The sequence below is a fragment of the Plodia interpunctella genome, chromosome 5 (assembly GCF_027563975.2).
Source record: "Plodia interpunctella isolate USDA-ARS_2022_Savannah chromosome 5, ilPloInte3.2, whole genome shotgun sequence".
Taxonomy (NCBI): Eukaryota; Metazoa; Arthropoda; class Insecta; order Lepidoptera; family Pyralidae; genus Plodia; species Plodia interpunctella.
This window is the reverse complement of record NC_071298.1, coordinates 2159361-2170010: the sequence shown is the minus strand read 5'-3', so window position 1 is coordinate 2170010 and position 10650 is coordinate 2159361. Positions and strand designations below refer to the sequence as shown.

Sequence of the window (10650 nt, the reverse complement as noted above, 5' to 3'; positions counted from 1 at the left end):
ATCAAGTTAGATTTTTTATTTCTTTAATTCTGATAAAGATAATTAAATAAATGATTTCAGTAAATGTACCAAATGAAAAACAAAAAATGCTTATAATTATCTTTTTATTTTCTATTTTCAACAACGACATTAATTAGAAAATAAAATTAGTCCCAAGACAAAGAATGTCAAAATAAAAATGTAGCAACATTACATATAATAAGCAAATCATAATGGACAATAAAAAGGTAGAATAACTCAAAATTAACCAAACATATTACACGTATTCAGGTTAAAACATTGCTGCAATTGCCTACTTTGGTAAATTAACTATAAATACAATGAAAATAATAAATCTGAACGCATAGTACAGTCAATTACCTACCGGTCGACTGTACGAGAAATCGCAATTCTACATAGTTTGTCGAAACTTCGCAATAAAACGCACAGAACCAATCACAGTATGGCCTTGACGCGACGACAACCACACCGCAATGTGATTGGTTCACTGCGTCCAACTGCGAAAAGTATAGTTGATATCGAATTGCAAACTAGCATTACGGCCTATGTGCAATAAGAATAAACTTCACGAGCAAATATTAACAGAAGGGACAAGGATCGACATTTATATCCAAATTATAGTTTTCATATATGGCGGCCTTGCATTGTTTCGAACTGACCTTTATAATAGCTGTTATAGCGCTTTCAAACACACTTATCGGAATGGTAATACAATCATATACTATTTACAACGTTTAAAAAATGCGATTTTCTTCCCTTACATGCCAAAATATTAATTCTATTTTTTCCTGGGCATTTTTAGACGATGAATTGAATTTCTGAAGTTATAATTTATTATTATTAAAAATACCTACGAATCAGAATATTAAAGATATCTATCCATACGCACTAACGTTTCATTAAATAATAAATTGTTTGCTACTTACGTAAACTATCAATATCATAATTTCTTACACGATTTGCGATGAGCAGGTGAGTAAATAAATCAAATGATAAGTACTAAGCTAATCTTCAACTTTACTAATAAAAACTAGTACGCGATTCACATCGTAGTATTGTATTTATACAAATGTATTTATGCTAGGTGATATTCTTAAAACCAAAAATGAAGAAACATTGAAAAAAACATTTGAATAATTACTCACCTCTATTTATGAACAAAATCAACGCCAATCACTAGCTTATCGACTAGTATTCCAGATCCTTAGAAATACTCGAATGTTTTCGCTTACATTAATCAACAAAAAAAGAAACTAAAAATATATATCACTGGCCACTTGAAAGAATCACTTAATGAAAAAAAAAACACGATGATAATTTTATATAAATTCTGAATACGAAAACATGCTTCATTTTACACTTAACATATAAATGGCCTTAAAATATATACATGGCAGCTTTATAGCCGGTAGTGTCTAAATATGTACAGCTCCATATAGTATGTTTTATAAAATAATTGGGCGATATTAAATATACCTTGTTTACAATAGAAATTGTCCTACTGCTCCCCAAATAATTATTACGTCATAGTAATGGTAATTTCTAGTAACCAAATCGTAAGATATTTCTTCATTTATTTTTGTATCAAAAAAATAAATTATAACAATGTGGCCACAAAAACATTTCACATAGAATGGTCCATAAACATTCATACACACTTATCATAATTTTGTCGATTTCAATACAATATTTTTCATCAAAAATATTCCAATAAAATAAATGCCGTTACAAATTTTATCCTGTAAAATTCCAGTACCTTTTAGGTATTCTTACATCTAGGGCAAATATTAGTAACTTCACATCAGTAATTACTAAACACCACAATATGTGGTTGTTCAAATCAAAAAGGACCTTATGGCAGCTGGCACTTTTATTTATTATTTATTTATTGCCTTTGTTCGAATAAAAAAACAAACAACGGCAATAAAGGCGTAAGTGCCGGGCGCCGTAAGGTCACTTTTGATTTGGACGGCCACATATACTAAAAATTGGTAAGATCAATACAATTCTAGGATGTAGGAAATATTAACTAGGTACCACTTATCATCTTAAACTTGTTTAGATTTTCTAAATAGTGATTTAGCAAAATTTTCGTAGAAAATGCTTTAAGGTATGAGTTCACTGAGACATAGTTGAAACCTTTATGTGTGTGGGCAATCTCAACAAAGCGATATTTGTTATCAAGATGTTGCTCTAAAACCTTATGTACTAGCCTCCACATACAGAAGTGTCAACTATTGAAGTACTATTAATTGCCGCAATTAAACTATTGTTTTGTTTTTGATGAACTAAATAATTGTGGTGCTTGTTCTAATTTACGATCAACTTGTGTCACGTGATTTTAATGTCATACTTTAAATAGTTTAGTATTTATTATAGACACTGTATACGTTACCTTTCTATTTGAGCCCAACTCAATATTTTTCTATTCTTTTAATCAATAGTTATAACAGGAATACTGACATCGATGTCCATGGAGTCGTCATCAGTGAGATGGACGACGTCGTCGTCCTGTTGGTTCTGATAGAGCGAGAGGACATCCGATATGATCGGCGACTGCGCCATCAAGTGGAGACTCCTTTCGTCCGGATCGGGCGCCACCGCAGGCGCCTCTTGACTCTCCTCGTCTTGGCTCTCGACAATCGTCTTTATATCACTCGAATTTATATAATCTCTAGTTTCCTCTTGTTCGTCTTCTTCTTCGTTCGGGTCGTCGTGGCCGTAGTATTTCTCGTCATCTTTTTCGTCTTTGGGAATGTACGTGTTTATAAGGACTAGGAGATTCTCATCGCACGTGAACACTTTAGAAGGATCGGCGTCTTCCACGTCACACTGGTGACGCGAAAACAGTTTGGAAGAGGTGAAGTACTTCTTACAGTTCTGGCATTGGTTCTGCAGATGCGCCCGGTAGTGGTTGTGCAGATTGGGGAAGTCTTCGCCACACACCACGCAGGGCTCCGCCTTCACGATGGCCCGGTAATGCATCTTCTGAGTGGACTTGTGCACTGTTTTCATGTGCTTAATGAACGGCCCATATTTCACGAAATGCTCGTTGCATTTCCGGCACTTTATTGGCTTCTTATTGTATTTCCTACTTCGGTGCGAGAATGCGTGGATGTTGAAAGCGTCCATCGTTTTGAACTTGTGCGGGCAGAAGCGGCAGGATATGGAGCCCGAGCCCCTGTGTATCTTCACATGCTTCAACTCTGAACTGACCCGCGTTATCGGCTTGAAGCAGAAGGTACACTCTTGGTACTGCGACTCCAAACTCCCGTCGCATCTCTCTGCGGTCTCGTCATCACTCTCAATGCTGCACAAATGGTTGTCGTAGTCCGTCCGCGAGTAGAAGTATTCCCCGCACTTCTTACACCTATTTTCCTCGTGATAATCCAAGTGGCGGTGCAGATTATAGAAAACTTTCTTGCAGATGGGGCATTCCTCTTCTATGACTTCCTTGGGCATCGTCACCCACTCCTTGTCGTCGTTGTGGACTTCCTTCATGTGGCTGATCATCTCGCGGAAGGCCACGAAGGTCTCGTCGCAATGTTCGCATTTGGTAGGATTGTCGACATTCAGTTGCGAGAAGTGGTGATTCTTATGCTTCCGATACAACGTCAACGTGTTGAATTTCCTGTTACAGTAGATGCAGCCGTAATATCCGATGACGCGGTGGTAGATTTTGTGAGTGTTCAAGCAATACTCGTTCTCGAACACCTTGAAGCAATAATCACACACAAAGTCTTTTCTTTCAGAGGAAGCCTCCTTGTTGACTTTGATGTCGTGCTGAGTTCGCAAGTGGCAGTCCAACTTGACTTGCAAGTGGAAAGCTTTGTAGCAAACGTTGCATTTGATTTTCCTCGGATGGGGCTCGGTGTCGCCTATCAACTTCTTCTTATCGCAACTGAATGCCAGATGCCCCTCCAAGAACCGCAGGGAGCTGAAATAGTCGAAGCAATAGTTGCACCGCAGAGAGTTGTGGTAATCGAGATGGCGCTCGTAGTTCCCCTTGCTGGCCAAGATCTTGAGACACACGGAACACTGCAGGTCCTTGAGCGGGCCGGTCAGAGCCTGCTCATTGCGGTCCGCGATCCAGGTCTCCTCGATGTTGTGGGCGTCGCGCAGGTGGTGGTGCAGGTCGTAGCCCTTGATAAACATGTCGTCGCATTGCGTGCATTTCAGCGGATTGTCCAGGAACTTGGTCGTCAAATGCCCCTTGATGTGGATCCTGTGGCTTTTGAGGGATATCGTTTTCTTGCCGCAGAACTTGCATTTGAAGAACTCTGGCTTCCTCAGGTGAGCTTCCTCGTGGCACTGCAGCCGGCGCTGGTCCACGAACACTTTGGCGCACAACTTGCACGAATAGTACATGGGCGGAGGCGCGTCAGGATCGTTTTTAATCATCTTACTTTCCGGATGCGTCCGTTTAATATGCCTAATCAAATGCAGCAGATCCGGATAGAACCGAGTACAAATGGGGCACTTCACCTTGTCTTTTCTCAATTTCTCTATCCTCTTTTTGTGACACTGATTATCAAAATTATGCCCTTTGAGATGCCGTTTGAAATATTCCTCGTCGATGTAGCCTTTCCCGCAAATAGTGCACTTGTACGGACCGTTTTCATCCTCATAATGTTCTCGAATGTGATATTCTAATCTTCTCTTATTGGTGAACTGGACTTGACAGATATGACATTCGTGTCTATTACCGAAGAGCGACGTTTTGGACTTGTGCCAGGTGACGTGACATTTGAGTGAGGTTTCAGAGTCGCAGACCTTTCCGCACAAATGGCAAGTATGGCTTCCATCGAAGGCGGTTTTGTCCGCGTTTTCAGGTAAGATGTCGCCGACAACAGTGTTCTGGATGCTTTCACCTCGCTTGTAGTGGATCGCCATGTGGGAGAGGTACACTTTTCTGTATTGGAAGACTCGCTTGCAGATGGAGCACTGGTAGTCTTTGTTTTGGAATCGGGTTTGCTTGTGGAAGTTCATGTGAGCGAGGGCGGCGCGCAGATGTTTACTCTTGCGATTGCAGATGGTACACGTCAGGTGTTTCGGGTCGATGTTGGGGTCCTTGTAGTGCAAGCTCATGTGCAGTCTGTAGTGACGTTTGAAGCGGAATGTCTGGAACAAACGAAGCTTTATCGAATACTGTTAAAATATTTTTATTTATTAAATTCTACTTAATTTACCAAATTCGTACGAGGAGTTAAATTTATGCTAAAAGCATTCTGTACAAGACAACCTTCAAAAAAAACTGAAAGAATATTTATTATATATTTATTCTTTATGGGGTAGACAGAGCCGAAAGTTGCGATATGACAGGCTTATTAGTGGAGTTGAGATAAATAGTAATTAAAGCCTAGCCTAGCCTTGACTGGCTTTTACAATCTGAGCAGGATGACGTATTCCATGTTTCTCTTTCACTCCCAGACCAGCATGGAAGCAATCAATGCACATTAAGCCCACTTCGTATTTTGATTTATGTATCTATCAGGTGTTAAATAGAAATACTTGGACCTGTACTAATCAGTGCCTAAATTGAACTTATCCTGTTTAAATCAAAATTCCCCAATCGCCTCACCTCTTTACAAACGAAGCACTCGACCTTGCTCTCGATGTTGTTGCCGACGTTGGAGTGCCAGTTGACGTGCCTCTTGAGCGAGATGAGCGTGCCCAGCGTCTTACCGCAGATGGGGCACGTGAACCCGCTCAGGTTGATTAGTGGCGCCGCGGTCGACGGAACCTGACACCGTATCAATAAATAAATAAAATAAATAAATATTAGAACAAATCACACAGATTGAGCTAGCCCCAAAGTAAGTTCGAGACTTGTGTGATACTAACTCAACTATACCATATTTTATATATAAACATCCAAGACCCGGGCCAATCAGAAAAAGATCATTTTCCATGACCGGTGGGGTCGAACCGGGACCGTTGTCAAATAAATATAGTTACAAATCACACAGATTGAATTAGCCCCCAAGTAAATTAGAGACTTGTGCTAAAGTATACTTACTTTAAGCTAAAATATATTACGTTCTATGTACAATAACAGGGTACAAGTATAATTCATAAATGCGTCATATTACTCTTTAAAACAATAAGTTTACTGGTAAAGTCATAACTTTGTATTTCCGGACTTTCGCGACGCGCGACTGTTACAGCAGTTATCAACGACATAATACAAAACAAAGTCGTTTCCTGCTGTTTGTCTGTCCTTATGTATTTTTAGATCTTTAAAACTACGCAAAGCGTTTTATTCAGTAATTATACGCAAATTCAGTTATTTTTAATAGATAATGTGATTCATAGCTTACCTCCGTGCCGTTGTGATTCTGGATGTCGTCCAGGGGCTCCGTCTTCGTCACAACGACCTCGCAAAAATCCGCCAGCTCCGACCCCCCCTGCAGCTTCGGCACCTTCGGCTTCGGCACCTGCTTCAAGCGGTGGATCAGCTTGATGTGGTTCGCTAGACCGCTGCACGCCTTGAACTTCTCTCCACACTGCGCACACGTGTACAGGTTCCTCGGCTTTATGTTGGCAGTAATATGCTTCTGATTGTGCTCATTAACGGCGCTGACTTTCATCTCCACGTCGCAAATGAGGCAACGCACAGAACAGTCTTTGAGATTTATCTTCGCTCGCTTGTGTCCGGAGCTCATGTTGTGTTTGGTGCGTTTGTGCTGCAGCAGCAGCCGCTTGTAGGAGAACATCTTCTCGCAAATATCGCAGGTGAGGTCCTCCGCTTCCTCTTGACTAGATTCCGAATCGCTTGCTGCGTATTTTTCTGTTAGTAAACTTGTTGAAGGATTCTTATCGGGCGGGACTTCCACTTTGACTTCTAAAGGCAGTTCCGGGACATTGGAATGAACTTTGACGATATGGTTGTCGAGGACCTTTTTGTATGAGAAGGATTTGATGCAATAGGGACACTTGTTGGGCCCGTGAGGCATGTAGCCCTGGTAGCTGGTGTCTGAGACCGCGTCATCTGCTGTGCTGGCCCTGGATGATTAAGAAACAGACTTTTTTAATTACGTGATATGAAAAGTAGTAGTATTACGGCCCAAATATAGTATACGACATTTATTTTCAGGGTCTTTTAGCAAAATGTAAAATATTGTATACATGTTCCACTATGTTATATTAAGTCTATGCTGATACTAAACTACCACTAGACATAAATCATGTTTAGTATGCTAGTCAATTAATATTAGGGAAGTGACTCTATGAAGCGAATTGACGCGCTGCCTGATATAGACGCATTAGCTGCAACAAGCTGCCCGTTTTACAATCAATAAAGAAATAAAATAAATATTGAACTAACCTGGAATTATCGTCATTTTCGTTATCAATGGTGGACATGTGTGCGGCCAGATGCGACACGAGCAGGTCCTGCGAGGCCAGCTTCTTGGGGCACAGGCGGCACGCGAACTCCGGCTGCTGCTCGCGCACCGGCAGCTTCTGCTCGAAGTGGCTGCCCCGCAAGTGGCTCAGGTAGTTCTGAATACGAGATATCGACTTGTCACACATCGGACACTCGTAACTCGTCACAGGCCTTTTCTCAGGACACTTGTTGAAATGTTCCGTGTGCAGGAAATAATCATCGAAGATCTTCCGACAGAACATGCAAGGTATCGCCACGGGGTTTTTCGGCAGCACTATCGTATCGATCTTCGGCACGGCGGCGTGGATCACCCGCATGTGCTTCCTCAGACTGTCCAACGTCTTGAACCTCGCCGTGCAGATGTCACACACGAGTTTCCCCACCGGCACTTGGTCGATCGGCTGGAGAGATATCAGCAGCTCTTTCTGTGGCGACACCGTCGGAGGCGGCGGTCTCCCGGTGCATGTGGACATGTGTCGCTTCAGCATGATTTTCAACTTGAATGTTTTGTCGCACTTCTCACAGCTCAACTTGTCCTCGTCGTCGAGAGCGTCCTCACCTCTAGATGTGTCCACATAGTCATCACCTGTTGGCTCATCCACATAGTCATCTCTAGGTATGTCTACGACTGCGTTCTGTCCTAACGCTTCTCGAGTATGAATGCGCATGTGAGACGCGCGACTACGTATTTTCGTGAAAACCTTGTCACATTTTGTACATTTATAGGGACCCAACAGTGGTTCATCCGAATCGGTTTCCATAGAGAATTGCGAGGCGCTATTGTCGTATTCATAGTCGGAATCGGCATAGGATGTGTTAGGAGAGTCAACTCTAGGTCTTTTTTTGTGCGAGTTTTTGAGTTCTTGGACGCGTTTGGCGGGGAGGTCTTGTGTTCGAGAGCCGACAGAGGCGGCGTCGATGCTGCGACTACGGCTGCGTTTGCGACCCCTGTTGTTGGGAGTCTGGTCGGCGGAGGACGGCGGCTTGGACAGCTGGTTGGAGGTGTCGGTATGTGTCGAGAAAGCAGAGTCACTGCTCTGTCTGTTAGGCGGTGGTGGGGTGATACTGAAGCCTGAGAAAAATATTTCAGATGTAAAGCGCCAAATACATGTTATACACACACGCAAACATCGCAAAACGCCAGAATAAATGGTTCGTCTTTCACTTTCGTCACTTACAACCTTTACTCCATTTCTATCGCGACGTGAATTCCAGCCATGTTTGGCGCGTAAGCCTATTTGGCGCTTATGTACTAGAAGAATAGATTGGTTTTAAAGATAATTCATTTCTATTTGATTATTGTTCAATATTAAAGTACATACCTGGTGGTGGGACATAGTTCCTCCTCAGTTCTTGATCAGCTCTCTCGCACTGCTGCTTAAATATGTAAGCGCTACTTAGCTTCTGCACACACTCGGTACAGATTTTGTCTGGCAATCCATCGCCTTCATATACCTTAAATATGGAAATGAAACTGTATAAATGTGCTATAATATCCCATTACCAAATATGCATGAAATGCTTCAATTTCTTGTCAATACATACACCAAAATGAAAACTGACAGAAATATACAAAGGAAAGCCCAGTATTATCAGTGGCGGCACTAGGCGCCTTGCAAAAAGTTTTACAAGTTTTTTGTGACTATGTCAGCCTCATGGGGGATCTCTAATATAAAGTTATCTAGCTTTCATAATGCTTGTCGACAAGATATAAATGGATTTAGCCACCTGTGATAATGAACTGCTCGACACTATGTTCAGCAATCAATTACACACAGGCATTTTGGTTAAAAATATATTGCATGGGGCAGAATATCAACCACATTCCAGCAAGACGTGTATCAAGTCTTCCTCCTTGTTACACAGTACACATACTGCAAAGTAAAATATGGTACTTTCTTCTGCCTATAGATAAATAGATGATATCAGTCTAACATTAACTGGATCCAAGGTTTATCACTAAATAGTTTGTTTGTTCATATAAATCCTATTATTTTATTCATGTAGAAATGATTGTGTCATTGTTGTGACAAAAGTTGTGAAAATTTCAGAATAAAAAGTACTCTATATGCTGTTCCAAGCTATATGTATAGCTATATGTATTGTACCAAATATTATCAAAATCCAACCAGTACTTCCACTTTTCCTCCTACTTTAGTTTTAACTTTTATTTTGTATTTTGGTATTCATATAAGACCAGCATCCTGGTACACGCTAAGAGCCAATGCTGGGCGTAATCCATTTTGGTGCATTACTGTAGGTTTTTTAAAAGTGTTATTTATATGTACCAAATAAAAATCTTTGTTTCTTTCTATTTGAGTGATTTACAAACTTCCCCACACAGTCACTCACATGCAAACATCCACATTTATAATATTACTAGGATTATTTGATATTAAAATAAGTTTAAAAATGCAAAAAAAAATACTATTCAACAAAGGCATTTCAAGAATGTTTCAGGTTTTTATAATCCTGAACATGTTTATGTGGCAATTGTGGCGTGGCAGATGAGTTTGGATTGTGTATAAATAGTCTGATACCTTGCCAATTAAGTAGGCTAGACCACATAATTGTACCTTTGGCTTTTTTTTAGTTTTGTTTCAAGCTAAAATTTCCCACTTCACACAAGTTATTCAAATCATGATGTTGATATGTTTTAACCTCATTTATTTTTTCATAACTTACATTAATTTCTTCAACGAATTTTGTAAGGTAAGTAATTACTAGAAATCGGATCCACTTGTAGTGCTCAATCAAAAATATGAAGTGTCGAACTTTTAAAGGCATTTTCATTAAACTGATACAAATATCGCACACAGTGTAAATAGTATTTACCTTGACTCTCGTGCATTCCATCACCATTTCCGCCAACTGTAGGGCATTGTCCACGGTAAATATTGAGTAAAAGTCGCCCAGCTTCAGGCAGAGCCTGCATTTTCCCAATTTGAGAGCCATATTGATTTCTTCTCCTAAACTTCATATCACTTTATAATCACATCTGCAGGATATACGAAAAATTGCCATAAAATAGTTATATATTAAAAGCGTTAACGATCGCCACAAGGTAATCATGCGTAAAGTACTGAAAAGGTAGCAGCATAATTTACTAAAATTTACCTTGAAAACCGGCGAACTCCATCTTCATGAGTTGCGATCAAAATGATAAAGTGCGTTTAGTATCGTTTCCTTTTATTTACTAACCAAGGAAAATGTCTTTAATTTGATTTATACCTTGTGGAAACATTTTATCATAACTTATTTTA

The 10650-nt window shown here is 40.3% G+C and overlaps 1 protein-coding gene across 1 annotated transcript; it reads right to left on the bottom strand.

Moving 5' to 3' along the window:
- Positions 1–87: 87 nt before the first annotated feature.
- LOC128670437 (zinc finger protein Xfin-like) lies at positions 88–10646 on the bottom strand. The gene is made up of 7 exons (XM_053746096.1): positions 10505–10646; positions 10223–10385; positions 8710–8842; positions 7328–8459; positions 6321–7005; positions 5582–5743; positions 88–5121 (listed from the first exon to the last, which is right to left on the bottom strand). The coding sequence occupies exons 2-7, from the start codon at positions 10340–10342 to the stop codon at positions 2434–2436; spliced, it is 4920 nt and encodes a 1639-aa protein (XP_053602071.1). The 5' UTR covers positions 10343–10385; positions 10505–10646; the 3' UTR covers positions 88–2433.
- Positions 10647–10650: the final 4 nt, after the last annotated feature.